This window comes from Cydia splendana, chromosome 19 (genome assembly GCF_910591565.1).
Source record: "Cydia splendana chromosome 19, ilCydSple1.2, whole genome shotgun sequence".
NCBI classification, from domain to species: Eukaryota; Metazoa; Arthropoda; class Insecta; order Lepidoptera; family Tortricidae; genus Cydia; species Cydia splendana.
In genome coordinates, this window is record NC_085978.1 from 1,258,766 (window position 1) to 1,277,358 (window position 18,593).

The 18,593-nt window shown below is 39.3% G+C and overlaps 2 protein-coding genes across 2 annotated transcripts in view; one reads left to right on the forward strand and one right to left on the reverse strand.

Moving 5' to 3' along the window:
• Nucleotides 1-18,593, forward strand: part of LOC134799915 (translation machinery-associated protein 16 homolog) — a 169,746-nt gene that overhangs the window by 61,889 nt on the left and 89,264 nt on the right. The window lies entirely within an intron of this gene.
• LOC134800346 (venom serine carboxypeptidase-like) lies at nucleotides 2,367-3,659 on the reverse strand. Its single transcript, XM_063772846.1, has one exon. It carries the CDS (start codon nucleotides 3,657-3,659, stop codon nucleotides 2,367-2,369), a length of 1,293 nt encoding a protein of 430 aa, XP_063628916.1.

An 18,593-nucleotide genomic window follows, 5' to 3' on the forward strand; every position in this document is an offset into this window, starting at 1 on the left:
CGGTTAGGTTAGGTTAGAACTGCGACCCCTACAGGAAACAAACTGCTGCCAGAAAAGTAGGTTAGGTGAGGTTAGAACTGCGACCCCTACAGAAAACAAACTGTTGCTAGAAAAGTAGGTTAGGTTAGGTTAGAACTGCGACCCCTACAGAAAACAAACTGCTGCTAGAAAAGTAGGTTAGGTTAGGTTATTCTATGCTTGTTCTGTTATGTAATGATATGTGTTGTAATGTTAAGTGTAAATTTTAATTTTCGTTCTTCTTTTTTTCTCTTTTGTCTGTTACCAATTTTTTATGCCACGAATAAACTATTTCTATTCTATTCTATTCTATTCTATTCTATTCTATTCTATTCTATTCTATTCTATTCTATTCTATTCTATTCTATTCTATACGAGCATTATGCATTTTGGTGTTAGATGTATTGAGTAATATACATTATAAATCTGAGATATTATGAACGTTATACATAATGATCGTTATATACAATGATATTATACTTTAATAACGTTATACTTAACAAAAATAGATATTTTGATGTTATATCTAACGTTCGTTATACACCTTGAACGGTATACAAAACAAACTTATACAATATGAGCGTATATAATATGAATATTAGAGTATAAATTATTATGTCTTATATTACTTACCCGGATATACAAACTGGACTTGCCACATATTACGCCTACGCAAATTCATGCCTTACCTACGGAATAATACTGTGGGGTAACAGCACAGATGCACCATCTCTTTTTGTACTGCAGAAAAAACTAATACGCATTCTGTTTAACGTCGATGATTTAATATCTTGCGAACCATATTTCAAAGAATATAAAATACTCACATTGCTAAGTATGTATATATTAGAAATATGTAAATTCGCGAGAACAAACTTATCAGCGTTCACAAAAAGGGAAGACTTACCTACAACACACTTGCTACGACATAAAAACCGGTTAATGCTGCCCTCCTCTAGACTAAAAATGCACTCTAACAGTACCTTTGTCATGGCTATAAAAATATATAATAAGTTGCCAAACAAATTCAAAGACGAAAATGTAGAGCAAAAATTTGTAAACCAATTAAAAGAACTCTTAATATCAAAATGTTACTATAAGGTTAAAGATTATTTAAATGAGTCTATTTTATGAATTTTATTATTACTTAATTTACTATATTCGCAATTCGCTAATCCAATTATGTATATTCTATTCTATTGACATGTTATAATTACTCTCGATACAATTTATGTGATGAATGATATTAATTTTAATTTTAATTATGTATTATGATTAGTACCTACTAGAAATGTAAAAATGTAGACTTAAGAATGTTGCAGTGCCCTAACAGGGTGTCATGTACCTACAAATGTATTTATTGTAACACCTGTATTCTGATGAACATGATAGCAATAAAGAGATATGAATATTAATATGAATATGAATTCGAGCGCAAGAAATATCACTGGGCTTTGAATCCTAAATGTGTTTGAAATTGAAATACAAATTATGTTTCTAATAAATTGTATGGCTATTTTGTATAATTTTTTTGTTGTAGGTATTTTTTTAACAATTGTCGATAAAATATTATATCAATAAATAACATTATTTATTCTTGTATAGATTTTACGTTCGAGGTTACAAGCAAACGCCTAATCTCTACTTGTAGTTATGTAGGTAGTTCAATATTACAATTTCAATTTTACCTTTCTTAAAATTTCGAATTTAACCTGTCCATGCTCACTTATTTTTTAAATTCATATTTTGGCAAAGAGAGTATCAAAGTTGAATAGGTACTTTTTCGTTGTATTGGTTTTTTTAATTTTTCAAGACTAAGCTACAACCTTTTCTTGAAGCCAAACGGTAAATAGGCACATTAGAGTATCATATTGGCTCTATTACAATTTATTGCTTATTGGGCATAGTTAACCAATATTATAAAAATTATATATTTATTGGATCATAAATAACAAGTTGAATTTATAACTAATATTGTCTATGCGGTTACACTATTATTGTAGCTCTTGCGTTACGAAATCACGAATTGTCCTCGAAGCAAATCTTTTATTTAGTGGCTGTACAGGGTGGAAAATAAATAGAACCATAGAAAACATCCCAAAATAATGTATTTACTTTTACTTACCGAAAATAAACTTTTTTTGTAAATTTACTTAATCGTAATATAAAAATATTGTTTCTGAGAAATATGTAATTCAAAATTATTAAATTTAGCGTACTAATACAAATAAGTTGCGCAAAAACAAAATAATCCTAAACAGTTTAATAGGTACCTATATCAAATTAAACACAAATATTTATATGAGCAAAAAAATAAATGTTTAATTGATATTAGCTACTCGTATTTATCATGGTGAAAAGCAAATTTCCTTTTGGTCAAAGCCCTTCCCGCTCGTGATCCTCGTGATCATATCCCAGGCGCGCTTGGGCTGGTCTGCAGGCACGTAGTGCGTCGCGTCCAGCACGTAGATCTCCGTCAGCAGGCCCCCTCGCCGCACGCACCCCGCCGGCTCGCCGTCCACCCTCCACTCGTACTGCTTTGCAGAATTGTACTCCGAGGCGCCCGTGAAATTGAAATGGTTCCGCAAAAAATTTACAATCCCATCATATGGTACTGTAGAGTCTAATTCTCCACCATAAAGCATTACCGGATAATGGTCTAGTATTTCCGACAACCAGGGAGCCATGGATTTACAATAATCAACAATCAATTTATCACACGCAGTCGAGTCAATATCAGAGGATGACAAGTCCCCGACATGGATAACCTTTCTTACAGCGTTTTTATTTATTAGTGAAACATATTCGTATTCATCGTATTCTTCTTTAAGGCTATTCAAAGTCCAAGTTTGATTTTGTTTCATAAGGTTTTGAACATTGTTACTGTAGTCACAGGCATGATATACCCCATAGTGTCTCTGACTGACGGGATTTATCCAAGCCCCACCAATCATGAGGCCTTTCAGGTTAATTTTAGTTTTTGCCGTTGAGCCCTTCTTGATGATAGTATAACCAAGAGCTGGGACATATTTTCCAGCGTAAGATTCACCCGTGATGAAGAAAGCATTTTGTTGCAGCTCCGGAAAAAGTTGGAAGAACTGTGTTAGGGTTGAGTATAGCTGCTCACCCACCTGTGTTTCGTCTGTACAATACCCCTTTGTATCATTGGTGAAGCTGAATCCTGCGCCCACAGGGTTGTCGATGTAAATGAGGTGGTGATTCAGTGCCCAGTGGTATTTCCTGCGCTCGAATTGTCCTTTTACTGCTCTTATGGGTCCGTGTTCGACGAATAAACCAATAAGCGATGACGCTCCTAGACCGCCTTGCAGCCACACGAGCACGGGTGCCTTGGCTTTGTCCGGGGACATGCTAGGGAAGTACCAGAAGAATTGGTTTGAGTCGTAGGCCTTATTGACTGTGAAGAAGCCCGCGTAGCTCTCTATGTTTAAGCTGTCGTTGAGCGTAACTCGTGCCAGCCGCCTCGCTTCCTTGATGTTGCCTCGCTCGATATACGGCGTCAGAAATAAGGGCTCTCCTGGACCCGTATCGTCAGTCACGGGCACACACTCTCCCGTGGCGTCTTGGAGGAGGCCACATAATAATGTGGTATAGGCTAAAAACACCAACAATATATGCAACATTATTTCGACATGCAGCATAATATTGAAAGTATATGACTTCAAGAAATAAATGTCTCTTTTAAATAGATACGATAATATACTATCTGAACTCGCATTCTTTAAAAAAATATCTGACATTAGGAACGTGACTATAAGAAGGCTGACGAGTGTTTGTCTGTATGGTTCTTGCACTCAGTTCATGGTAGTGGTGGATCCAGGATTTTTGTTTGAACCGGGGGCTTGAACTTAAAGAAGTCTGGTAGGTTTTGGTAGGTGCCGTAAGCCGTCTAAATCGTTCGTGATTGTTCCAGTATTAACCAAAACTCCTGTATAAACAATTTGAGTAATGGAGCACATGAAGAAACGTTTCAACTATCGCACACACTGTGTCCTAGAAATACTATGACAAAAACTAAAGTAAACCATAATGGATTCATTATTGGTTTTATTTACTTATTTACCTACATTGTATGTAGCTGATGACTTTGTAAACACTTATATTTACACTTAAAACCACCTTAGGGGCTGTCACCCCCCTAAAATCATCCAAAAATCATGCTTCTAATGACCCCGTTTCCTCCTACGTCATGCTACCGTCATCCGATGTCCAGACCCCCCCCCCCCCCCTTTGAAATGACGTAATTTATGAATCGCCCCTTACAACTAACTTTAATTATGTATTAGTATTTTTACACATATAAGAAATCTTCTGTTATTTTCCCCTTCTTTATTCACCCTGTATAGACGTTCTAAAAGTTATACCTGTCTGTATAAAAAAAACGGCTACAAATATAATGACCACCAAAAAATACTTTGGTACCCTAAATAAAAAAATCATGCTTACCAAAAAAACTTACTGAACACCAAAAAAAATAAGGCCTAAAATTACAAAAGTACCACCGTTTTAATTACGACTGCACTTCAAATTGTATTCAAATACCAAATATATTGAATGATCACCAAAAATCATTAATGATCACCAAATCTTGAAGACCAAATTAATGCGATATTTTCACCTAAATAAACCACTATGATTACCAAAAAATGTATACATATTACCAAATAAAGTAAAATGATGCCAAGATTACTAGCCCCTCCCGCTCAATCCCCCGTACCCCGCACCGCATGCCTACCTAACCTAACCTACTTTTCTAATAGAATACTGAAATGCTACTAGACAAGTAGGTTAGGTTAGGTTTGAACTGCTATCAGTTAAGTGGGTTATGTTAGCACTGCGACCTTTACAGAAACGAAATGTTTCTATAAAAGTGGGTTAGGTTAGGTAAGAACTGCGATCCTCACAGAACCGAACTGCTCTCAGATAAGTGGGTTAGGTTAGCTTAGAACTGCGACCCTTACAGAAAGGAAATGCTACTAAAATGTGGGTTAGGTTATGTTTGAACTGCGACCCTTACAGAAACTAAATGCTACTAGAAAAGTGAGTTAGGTTAAGTTTGAACTGCGACCCTTACAGAAATGAAATGCTACTAGAAAAGTGGGTTAGGCTAGGTTTGAACTGCGACCCTTACGGAAACGAAATGCTTCAAGAAAAGTGGGTTAGGTTAGGTTTGAACTGAGACCCTTACAGAAAAGAAATGCTACTAGAAAAGTGGGTTAGGTTAGGTTTGAACTGCGACCCTACAGAAAAGAAATGCTTCAAGAAAAGTGGGTTAGGTTAGGTTAGAACTGCGACCCTTACAGAAAAGAAATGCTACTAGAAAAGTGGGTTAGGTTAGGTTTCAACTCCGACCCTTACAGAAAAGAAATGCTACTAGAAAAGTAGGTTAGGTTAGGTGCGACCCATACAGAAACGAAATGCTACTAAAAAGTGGGTTAGGTTAAGTTTGAACTGCGACCCTTACAGAAATGAAATGCTACTAGAAAAGTGGGTTAAGTCAGGTTTGAACTGCGACCCATACAGAAAAAAAATACTACTAGAAAAGTGGGTTAGGTTAGGTTTGAACATGTGCAATTATTTCATATATCGTTATCCTATTAAATTAATTAATCCACTTCGTCACCTTTTTCTAGTAGCATTTTATTTCTGTAACAGTCGCAGTTCTAACCTAACCTAATCCACTTTTCGTGTAGCATTTCGTTTCTGTAAGGATCGCAGTTCAAACCTAACCTAACCCACTTTTCTAGTAGCATTTCTTTTCTGCAAGCGTTGCAGTTCAAACCTAACCTAACCCACTTTTCTAGTAGCATTTCGTTTCTGTATGGGTCGCAACTAACCTAACCCACTTTTCTAGTAGCATTTCTTTTCTGTATGGGTCGCAGTTCTAACCTAACCTAACCCACTTTTCTTGAAGCATTTCGATTCCGTAAGGGTCGGAGTTCAAACCTAACCTAACCCACTTTTCTAGTAGCATTTCTTTTCTGTAAGGGTCGCAGTTCAAACCCAGCCTAACCCACTTTTCTAGTAGCATTTCTATTCTGTAAGGGTCGCAGTTCAAACCTAGCCTAACCCACTTTTCTAGTAGCATTTCATTTCTGTAAGGGTCGCAGTTCAAACCTAACCTAACCCACTTTTCTAGTAGCATTTCTTTTCTGTAAGGGTCGCAGTTCAAACCTAACCTAACCCACTTTTCTAGTAGTATTTTTTTTCCGTATGGGTCGCAGTTCAAACCTGATTTAACCCACTTTTCTAGTAGCATTTCATTTCTGTAAGGGTCGCAGTTCAAACTTAACCTAACCCACTTTTCTAGTAGCATTTCGTTTCTGTATGGGTCGCAACTAACCTAACCCACTTTTCTAGTAGCATTTCTTTTCTGTATGGGTCGCAGTTCAAACCTAACCTAACCCACTTTTCTTGAAGCATTTCGATTCCGTAAGGGTCGGAGTTCAAACCTAACCTAACCCACTTTTCTAGTAGCATTTATTTTCTGTAAGGGTCGCAGTTGACCTAACCTAACCCACTTTTCTAGTAGCATTTCTTTTATGTAAGGGTCGCAGTTCAAACCTAACCTAACCCACTTTTCTTGAAGCATTTCGATTCCGTAAGGGTCGGAGTTCAAACCTAACCTAACCCACTTTTCTAGTAGCATTTCTTTTCTGTATGGGTCGCAGTTCTAACCTAACCTAACCCACTTTTCTTGAAGCATTTCGATTCCGTAAGGGTCGGAGTTCAAACCTAACCTAACCCACTTTTCTAGTAGCATTTCTTTTCTGTAAGGGTCGCAGTTCAAACCTAACCTTACCCACTTTTCTTGAAGCATTTCGTTTCCGTAAGGGTCGCAGTTCAAACCCAGCCTAACCCACTTTTCTAGTAGCATTTCTATTCTGTAAGGGTCGCAGTTCAAACCTAGCCTAACCCACTTTTCTAGTAGCATTTCATTTCTGTAAGGGTCGCAGTTCAAACCTAACCTAACCCACTTTTCTAGTAGCATTTCTTTTCTGTAAGGGTCGCAGTTCAAACCTAACCTAACCCACTTTTCTAGTAGTATTTTTTTTCCGTATGGGTCGCAGTTCAAACCTGACTTAACCCACTTTTCTAGTAGCATTTCATTTCTGTAAGGGTCGCAGTTCAAACTTAACCTAACCCACTTTTCTAGTAGCATTTCGTTTCTGTATGGGTCGCAGTTCAAACCTAACCTAACCCACTTTTCTTGAAGCATTTCGATTCCGTAAGGGTCGGAGTTCAAACCTAACCTAACCCACTTTTCTAGTAGCATTTATTTTCTGTAAGGGTCGCAGTTGACCTAACCTAACCCACTTTTCTAGTAGCATTTCTTTTATGTAAGGGTCGCAGTTCAAACCTAACCTAACCCACTTTTCTTGAAGCATTTCGATTCCGTAAGGGTCGGAGTTCAAACCTAACCTAACCCACTTTTCTAGTAGCATTTCTTTTCTGTAAGGGTCGCAGTTCAAACCTAACCCTTATACCAATATTTGCTTATTTTCATCAGGTCGCTCAAAAATATCTGAACATGTACTTTATCTACCTACATTATAACTTACTATCAACTTTGTATTTTTGGCCCATCTCGGCAGCCCGTTCCGCGGACGAATAGCAATGTTTGCCGAAGCCGTGAAAGTCAATCTGAATAATATAACTTAAAAAGAAATTTAAAACAACAAAATACAAATTATTAATAATATGATAATATTATTTTGATTGATAATGATAAGTCATATGTGGCATAAGTCACTCGTATATTAGGCTATAGTCAACCTCAACCTTAGTAGGTTGACAGCACTTTTTATTTTACTTCGTGTAAAAAAACGCCGAAATAACTGTATACCAACATGACAAACATAATTTAGGTTACTTTAACTTACGAATAATTTGGTCTAGTCTGTGGCACCACCGAAACGAAACTAACCGAGAGTTGCCGAGAAACGGCCGATCGTCGTAAAATAAAGATTGTTATGAAAATTTCTTTTGCTTATTGTAAATTAAATACGCATCGAAAGCGATAGTTTTTATGCTCTAGTCTATTCCCATATTTAGATAATAGATTGAAACAGTTTTTTCTTATCATACGTGCGTCGAATTTGAGAAACGTGTCAAAAACTTTTTAGAAATTTGTAAGGCGCCATCTCGCTTCTTCCCTCGTTTTTTATCCCGTTCTGGTTTTTCGATTTTATATATACTTATGATGATGATGATATAATGATTAAACGTACACTATCGTAGGTAATTTTCTGAAATTCACAATCTCAATTTTAGTTAGAGTGACAAAGATGTAGATCTTCGAGCTTCGAGAATAGATTTTAATAAATAATTATGAATTTGTAATACGCGCAATTATGATTAAGTTATTGTATAATTGATTAATTTCTTTAGTTAAGTATATTTGCTTGTAATAATGTAATGTAAAATAATGTAATGTAATAATGTACTTTAATTGGTATGTGTATCGGTGAAGGAAAACATCGTGAGGAAACCGGACTAATCCCAATAAGGCCTAGTTTCCCCTCTGGGTTGGAAGGTCAGATGGCAGTCGCTTTCGTAAAAACTAGTGCCTACGTCAAATCATGGGATTAGTTGTCAAAGCGGACCCCAGGCTCCCATGAGCCGTGGCAAAATGCCGGGATAACGCGAGGAAGAAGAAGAAGAATTGGTATGTGTATACCTAATTTCAAATTTGTATGCCTCTCGGCGAAACATAGCGTGCTCTAATACTTTTTGTACCTATCCAACACTGTTATATATGTTTACAAATAAATAATTTGTCTTGTCTTAATTTTAATAATGAGGGCCAATCAAATGGAAGAACTCGTTCTGAGAATTTCAAATATATATTTTTAATAATTTTAAAATAAACAATTTAGAAGTTATTTAAGAAAATAGCCAAAACATGACACCCATCCCCCCCCCCCCCCTTATCTCCAAAACTACTGGGTCTAAAATTTTGAAACAAATATACAAAACAGTTTTTTACCTATAGATGACAGGAAAACCAATTAGAAATGTGGAGTCAAGCGTGAGTCGGACTTAATGTACGGAACGAATTCCCCTCATCTGGCATAATATTGTTTGTCAGAAATACACTGCGCATAACATGTGGACGAAGCTAAAGGCCCCTGTACACAAATGGGCCAGCGCCGGCCAGTCCAAGGGACGCAGCCATGCGATAGAATGAGATAGCAATATCACTTGCTCCCTCTAACGCATCAATGCGTCCCCCAGGCTGGCCCACGCTGAATCTAACTTGTATTGGTACCTATATATTATTGTATATCATTGTATGTTTTTTTTTTTTGTAGGTTTTTTTTCGACAATTGTCGATAAAATATTATATCAATAAATAACATTATTTATTCTTGTATAGACTTTACGTTCGAGTTTACAAGCAAACGCCTAATATCTACTTGTATTTATGTAAGTACATAGTTCAATATTATATGTCCAATATATTTTACCTTTCTTACAATTTCGAATTGAACCTGTCCATGCTAGGGTTGCCATACGTCCCGGTACGTCGGGACATGTCCCGGTTTTAAGCATGGTGTCCCGGTGTCCCGGCCGATAAGCAAATTGTCCCGGTTTAAAAATCATAGTTATTTAGTAGGGAGCTGGACTTGGTAAATAATAATATACACCTACAATAAACACGAACACGACTAACTAGCTAGGCTAATCGTACGTGGATACGAGTAGAACGACGTAACCGGTGTAGACGTGTGCGCCGTTTAAAAAATGATCGGCGGCGGCGTTTGCCAAAAAATCGGCGGCGGCGGCGTGTTTTCGGCGTGAAATCGGCGTGACCTTGACTTTCAGGTTTGTTAAGAAAATATCATTAATTTGTTGTTTTTCTTCAAAATTTGATCAATCCAGGTTGCTGGTCAGTGAACTACGTATAGTTTGAATAGGCTGTGAGTAAAATAGGGTTTGTAAATGAATATAGGATGAGTATAATTACTTGATTTTTCTAGTAAGTGGCTTGCATTAAGGGGTTACCTGTTCCCAATGACCTTCGATCCAATCTGTAACTCTCCGTTTTCTCACGCTTTCCATGGCTTATCCTATTAAAAATGATGTACAACAAAACAGAACTCCACATCCATCACATCCTTGAAATTTGCTAGACATAGTGGACTGCTATGGCTACTTTTTAATATTCATATTCATATTTCATAAGTTTCGAAGTCATGGGCAAACAAATCAGGTCGACGGGAAGACTGCGAACAGTGCCACGTCGCATGGCACTTTCATGTAAGAATCCGCGAGTAATGGGCCCAACTTATTACGAACGTCTACCCGCCGAATTAAGAACTGAAATATCTGACGAAGCATTTGAACGTCAACTGAGGAACTTTTTATTGAATAACCCATTATATTCAGTGGACGAATTCATGGAATTAAAATTGAAATAACTATTTGACATTATACTTAGCTAATGTAAAATTGATTTTATTTGACATTCGTTCTGAACTTATTACCTATGATTACCGCTCTTAGTTTTAGTATGACGATCATTATGAGATATTAGACATGTATTCTGTTATTTATTGAGTTTTATTTATTGAGTTTTTTTTTCAATTTGACGATAGTTCTCAAATTTCTTTTTAAATTATAAATTTGTAATTTGATTATCATTGTTGACATTGTATAATTATGTTTGCATGCTAAATTATTGACGATCATAATGTAAATTCATATAGATGAGCGTAAGAATAAATTATACTGTAATTTATCATTATGAAATAAATAAACTAAACTAAACATATTTATTCGTTCATATAACAATAAACATTGTGTTTGAAATTCTATTATAAATAACTTAACCTGATTATATAATGGTTTTCTTGTCGTACAAAAACCAGGCTCACAGATACGTATCTTCTTTCTCGTTTTCTCATTGCTGAGGATCGATTGCACGTTGAATACCCCTGTACTTCCAGATCTTGTCGAGGTCAGCCATAGCACTCTTATCCATGCCAGTTCTGCGGCGTATCTCGGCGGCGGTGCAACCACCGGCATTGGTTATCAACCCAAAATATACAAATTAGCTCGCTTTTTCGTAATCGCCGAGTGCGTCGATAACTAGGAGTATGTTTGCCCTGTCCTGTACCATTACTTTGGTCTTGGAATGATTGATCTTAAGACCTCTCTAGGACTTTCATTTTCAATTTTCTCCAGAAGAGCCGCCATTTCGATGTATTTCTTGTTGTTATTCCCGTCAGGCAGGCGACAATAGTAGCACAGTTTGTTACAAGAACTTTTGTACCAAGTCATATTATACTGCCAAAACAAAAATAACCAAATAACAAAATATGAGTCGACAGACCTGAAATAAAGACTCTCAATTCAATTATCATTCTTTTAGATGGCCCAATATGGAAAGGGCTTATAACTACTACAAAAATGTTTCATTGAAAGCCCCAGTGACCCAGGTGACTGTAACCATAGCAACAAGTGACAAGAAAATGTTGCTTCACCCATTTACAGCTTGCACATTTCCGCGGGGGAAGCATTTCCGCTGTTCGCCAGATTGACAGTGAATCTACAGTGTTGTCACTCTGTCTCTCTCTTTCTATTTCTCGACATTTTTGGCACACGATTTTTTTTAGGAAACTCAGGGTCTCGAGAGTTTTCGCACATCAATGTTCTCTGATTTTTACTGGACTCCACTACATGAGTCCTGTGTTTTCGTTGCCTAGTTAATTGTAAGTGTTTTCATGACGGAGCATTCTGCCTTCGTATGTGAGGCAATGTGAATTCACAATTAACAGGAAAAAATCCTACTTCATATTATCGCTCTCTCATCTTTCTTGACGGTGAATACTTCGAATTACTCAGTTACTTTAATTGGTGTGTCATACAATATAGTTTCTGCAACTAGCTATTCTGTTTCATTTAATTAATAACTGATGTATATTTGACAACTGTAACGTATATAATACAAAAAATCCATATTGTAATCTAAATACCAACTTGGAATAGCTCTTTAACAAAACTCAAGGTCACGCCGATCATTTATCGGCGGCGGCGGCGTGGCAAAAAAGCCCGGCGGCGGCGGCGCGCCGGCGCGGCGCACACGTCTAAACCGGTGACACTTGTTCGTTCACTTTTTACGTCAACAGTGTCAACACATTTCGAGATCGCGGAGTGTCGGCGTTGACAGAGCACACACACCCGCGGTTTACATTCGCGTGCGAGCTACGAGCCGAGCCGCGAGCCGAGCCACGAGACGCGAGTGTAAGCGGTGGGCTCGTGGCTCGCCTCGCGGCTCGGCTCGCGCTCGCCTGGCTCGCGTGGAGGAGCGGTTTTTTGGGCATGAGTCAAAAGGGCTCGCCATGGGATCGCGCGGGACGCGCGCTTGCTGTTTAAATTCGCGTTCGGCTGTAATTCTTTTACAAACCTTATACCGTGCCGTTTGTGTTTAAATTCGATTAGCTCGACGAGCTTACGAGCTGTGGCCGAGACACGATACGAGCCACGAGGCGAGAGTGTGATCACTAGCTCGACGAGGTTACGAGCTCGAGGCGAACACGAGCCGAGCCACGAGCCGCGAATGTAAATAAGCTTTAATACTTTAGTTAATGATGATTTCGTAAAAATACTATTTTTACCAATATTTTGTATACCTAATTATCAGAATTAACACATTCAGCGCCAGCGCATGCCACGCGCCAAGTTCGTAGCCGGTAACGTAGCATTTTCCGCTTTGTAGCGATAAGCGCCTACTAACAGAGAACCGACTGGCTTTTTAGGGTTCCATACCTCAAAAGGAAAAAAACGGAACCCTTATACTCGTGCGTCTGTCTGTCTGTCCGTCTGTCACAGCCTATTTTCTCCGAAACTACTGGACCAATTAAGTTGAAATTTGGTACACACATATAAGTTTGTGACCCAAAGACGGACATGTATGAGTCGGACTTAATTACTAAGTTTTTATCCGACCCCTACGGGTTTTATAAAAATATTTCACTCACGTTTCACTTAAAAAATACATTGTTAAAAATTGTGTAATGTAGGGAACCCTTGGAACGCGAGTCCGACTCGCACTTGACCGGTTTTCTTTAAATGTCCCGGTCTGAGTCCCCACACTTAGTGATTGCAATACGGATTATTCGAAGTTCAAAAATCCGGATTTCGGAGCGTTTGAAAATCCGTTTTAAAATTCGGATTTTGAAAAGTGATAACCGGTTTTTCGGATTTTTTCGCACCAGTACTAATTTGCTCAAAATTAATGCTAATGCGAAATAAAAAGCGGTGCACATGAAGCGGTAACGCGGGAGAGCTATTGCCAGCCGGGCATTGCGCGTCGCGCACTCGCTCGCACCTGTATGCTTGCCCCGCGTCCGCTTTTTTTATTGGCGTAGCAGCCCAAGTAACAAAATTTGGTACTATATAAGTCCTGAGAACGTTTTGGAGCGTGCTAATTAGTGTTTATGATTAGCACTATAATGGTGTTGTAAACGTTTACAAAACCCCCTTTAGTACCGTTTGGTAACTAAAAATTGGTAACCAGCTTCGAAACGGGAAAGAAATACCAATTCGTAACTGGCTTCAAATTGGGACTTTTCCATTACCGATTTGTAACCACGTTTGGTAACCGGCTTCGAAACGGGAAAAATAAATCCCAGGTTGTAACTGGTTACAAAATGGGACTTTTGAATTACCGATTCGTAACCACGGTTGGTAACCAGCTTCCAAACGGGAAAAAATATCCCGCGTTGTAACTGGTTACAAAATGGGACTTTTGAAGTGACCATCTAACTTTCTAAGTGGTGACAATTGGCATTCACAGATTTGTGATAAAATGTACAGTCAGCGAGAAATTATCATTAAAACTTAAAATGAACGTATGCAATGACAATGACAATAAGTCTGAAGTGCTTTCGTATGTAAACCGTTCTAGCCTCGAATTGGTAGTGGTACAATAAACTCCGATCAGTGAGTGACTCTGTCCCAATACGTAACCGGCTACAAACAGGTAATTTTGGATTCCCATTTTGTAGCCAGTTACAAAACTTATTTACCAAACGGTACCACTCTGGCCCAATTCGTAACTGGCTACATACAGGGAATTTTAGATTCCTGTTTTATAGCTAGTTACCAAATTTAGTTACCAAACGGTAACACGCTGGCCCAATATGTAACCGGCTACAAACTGGGAATCTTGATTCCCATTCTGTAGCTGGTTACGAAATTTTGGTTACCAAACGGTACTAAAGGCAAAACCCCAGATAGGCCCTAGTTTTATCACTGATTTATTCTATAAACATTATATAAAGGCTCTCACGGTGATAAATCAGCTCTATAGTTGAAATGTAAAAGTGACGAGAAACGCTCTTTAGTACTAAAATAGTGCTTCTTCTTCTTCTCGTGTCGATGGTTTCTTTCATATTAAGCGGGACCAGAAGGTAGCGACGCTTAACGCCCTGTCTGTTGCGTCCCGTAGATCTTGCTCGGAACATGTGTGCGGGTTCGCTGGGCAGGACAGCATGTGTAGAGAGAGTATCCGAGCCATTCAGGCCGCCCCACCTTACTAAGTTCTCTTTGCTGCGGCCAACTTGGGAACGCAGTCTATTTAAGGCTTTCCAGATCGGCCATGGTTCTTTATGCCCAGCCGGAAGTGTTTCGGCGGGACGGACGTAGTCATCGGGAGGAGCGTGTCTTTTGGCAGTGGCTCTTAAAAGATAGAGTTCTATCGAGGGAAATTCCCAGGTACCTCGGGTTAGGGCAGTGCTCAATGTCAACGCCGTCCCAGATTATGTTGAGTGGTCTATTTGCGTCCCGATTTCGCAGGTGGAATGCGCACGATTGTGTTTTTGTAGGGTTCTGTTTTAGGCAGTTGGCTTTGTAGTACCTGGATAGGTCGTCCAAGGCCGTTGACAGAGTTATCTCAGTATCCTCGAAGTTGTTGCTTTGAACCGCTATTGCCAGATCATCCGCGTACGCGAATCGCCGAGTTCTGGGTGTGACTGGCTGATCGTTGGTGTATATATTGAATAGGATCGGGGCCAGCACACTTCCCTGAGGGAGACCGTTTTTTTGTGGGCGCCAGCGGCTTTTTTCTGATTGCAGGTGAACTTGGAATCTACGATTGTGGAGCAGTTCGCGAAGGATGTTTATGAAGCCCACGTCCTCGGTCATACCGCCAACCTTAGAAAGCAGTCGTTGTATGTTCACCGTGTCATAGGCAGCCGTTAGGTCCACAAAGACTACGCCCGTTACCAATCCGATCTCGAAACCATCCTCTATGTGCTGTGTGAGTTTCAGGGTTTGGCTGGTACAGGACTTTCCCGGCCGGAAACCAGCTTGTTCTGGAATTAGGAGCGGGTCAATGATGGGAGCAAGGCGATTTAGGAGCAGGCGTTCGAACAATTTATAGGTGTGACACAATAGGGAAATGGGACGATAACTTTTTGCATCCGATCGATCCTTTCCAGGCTTGAGAAGAGCGATGACTTTGGACTTGCGCCATGCCTTTGGTATCTTGACCGTCGACAGGCAGTTGTTATATAAGTTCAGGAGCCAGTTCGTGGCTTTCGGCCCAAGGTATTTAATCTGTTCTACTGTCAGGTCGTCGACGCCTGCAGCTTTCCCATTTTTCAAGCTTTTAATTGCGGTCTCGAGCTCGTTGTGAGTAAAAGGCTCAGTAAGATCGGTGCGATTCTGTTGCTCTGCGGCTATTGGAGTCAGTTTTGGCATCCGATCAGTAGGTTTGCCGTTGAGCAAGAGTTGGGTTGCTACTTGATTCGCTGTGACTTGGCCTGGGTTCGTTGGTGGCGGTGGTTCACCTGTAAGCTTTCGCAAGTTTGACCACGCTTTCTTGCTGTTGTGGGTCATGTCTGTGTTGGTCATTGCTTCGCACCATCTTGCCCTTCGTCCTGTCGCTATTTCCCGCATCAGGTGCTCCCCAGCCAATACAGTGTCCTCCGAGAACGGGTCGTTGCAGTACAGGGATTCGTATGTCTTGAGGAGTTCAACTGAGGTCGGATTGAGTCCTGAAATGTGACGGGTGCGACATCCCCTTGGTATACACCGGCATGACATATTCCTGACGATCTTGATGAAGTTGTCGTATTCCGACGCCACTGGTGGCAGACCATCTAGGTTCTTATCCAAGCAGCTAGAGAACTCATTCCAGTCAGCCTTTAGGAAGTTAAAGCGACGGCGGAATGGGACTGTAACGGGTTGCACAACCGCCTGGATTCGACACATTAGGGGTCTGTGTTGCGTTCTCGGGATCGGTTTACATACTGTTTTGATGCATTGTGAGCTTATCCCTTCACTCGTGAAAATTAAATCAGGGTTGTAGCCCCGCTTCCATCGCCCGCTGTTGAAGGAGGAAGGTAGTTTGGGGTTATGCAGGAGTATCAACCCGTTCGCTTCTGCCCATGCCTCCACTTTTTCACCATCTGGGTTTGAGTCTCGGTAGCCCCACGTAGTACTGTGACTGTTAAAGTCGCCCATGATAATTGTCGGCCGTTGGTCACCTAGTGGGAATACGTCCCAAGGCTGGAAAGTCTGTGGAGGCGGCTTATAGACTGAAGTAATCGTACATTGACCAATGTCTAGGGTTATGAGCTCCATAGTTTCCCTCAGGACACAGGAAGAAGAAGTAATCCTGGTGTCCGGTCTTGTAAAAATCGCGCTGCCATGTTTGGCATGCGGGATTTCAGCTGTGAGTATCAGTCCGGGTATATGCGGCCGTTGATGGCCTGTGTCACGGTGGGTTTCTTGAATGCATAAAACGTGGCACTGTGTCTCGCGGCACATTTCGGACAGAAGTTGTGCTTTGTCATCCGAGAAGCCCTCTATGTTTATAGAGACGACAGTCAGGGCTGGCGCTGAAAAGTGCCTTTTTTGATCGCATGTATATTTCGCATTAGAACTTGTTGAAACCATCGTGGTGGAAGGATTAGCCGGTCAGCACAGGTGCTGACCGTTGCCCAGGGTGCGCCAGACGCTTGGGTGTATCGTAAAAACACACATCAATCGCTCGTATTGCGTCTTGCGGGGAGGCTCCTTCCATGCACCCCAATAAAATAGTGCTGTCTGCAACGTTTATGTCGCAATTTGGAATTATAAAAGTAACCAATGAAACATGTTTATAGTGCTATTTTGCACCGTAAACGATTCCAGTGATCTTTTTTATCATACTTGCGTCGTGGGTGCCTAAAATATTAAATAAGTTCATTCGCCATTGTTTCTTAAAGTTACATTTGTATTTAGGTAATAAAAACGATGTACTAAATAGCATTTGTGGACCGTTACTATGCCGGTACATTGTACATGCGAAAATAATTGTATCGATAGAATCATTATGCTGATTTCAAATTTGACAATGCGCTCTCAGAATTTTCATGTTTTAATTAAATTAAAATTAATAAAATAAGGACTTGTTCCAACTGTGGCTGCTATAGTACACATAGGCTCCAGCCGTGCCGCTAATGTGCTATTATGGCAGAAAACAGCAGCCATTTTTTAAGTTACGATTTAAGTTATTTAGCAACGTACCAGGTAACTTTTATGGTACTATATAGCACTATAGAAAAACTTTCATGGCTTTTAGAGAACTCTTCTAGCCTTATAGCGATGTTAAGAGAGCTTTTAAAAAGCTAAAACGTTACGTAATGGTCGTGCAAAGTCCTTTTATAGTGCAGATTGATCCTCTAATAGTGTTTACGATACTGCTACAATACTAGTACTATAAAAGTTACTTTGACGCATTATTAGTGCAAAATAGGTACATAAAAGCATCAGTAAAGTCGTCTATAGTATTAAATAGTACCATCATCGCTTTTTGCATATCTATTACAGTATTTACAGTGCAGCACTTTAAAGATTCTTTTGTATGATCCTATAAGCGTTCTAAGAGCTAAATTATAGTACTTAAAAGGTCTTTAATCTTATAGAAACAAAACGCTTTGTTAAAAACCTTTATAGTACAAGCAGTCACAATGGTTACCATTATAGGCCTACTATATCACTGTTTGGTGATAAAATGCCTTAGTTATAGAACCTTTTGTTACTTGGGAGTGTATGTATGTATTTTGTTTTTATTATTTTTTAAAGATTTTGTTATTGGCGTAGCAGTGTACGCAATTTGATTGTTTGTTTCACTTTGCCTTTATGCCACATTCCTTTCTTAAAATCCGGATTGAATCCGAACTTCGGATTTCGGTCAAACCAAAATCCGAAAATCCGGATTTGAAAAATGTTCACGGATTTGCAATCGCTGGCCACACTTATGGCAACCCTAGTCCATGCTCACTTATTTTTTAAATTCATATTTCGGCAAAGAGGGTATTAAAGTTGAATATTACTAGGTACTTTTTGATTATATTGGTTTTTCATTTTTCTAGACTAAGCTACAACCATTTCGTGAAGCCAAACGATAAATAGGCACATTACAGTATCTTATTGGCTCTATTACAATTTATTGCTTATTGGTCATAGTTAACCAATATTATAAAAATTATATATTTACTGGATCATAAATAACAAGTTGAATTTATAACTAATATTGGGTGTTCTGCCTTTTCGCAGAA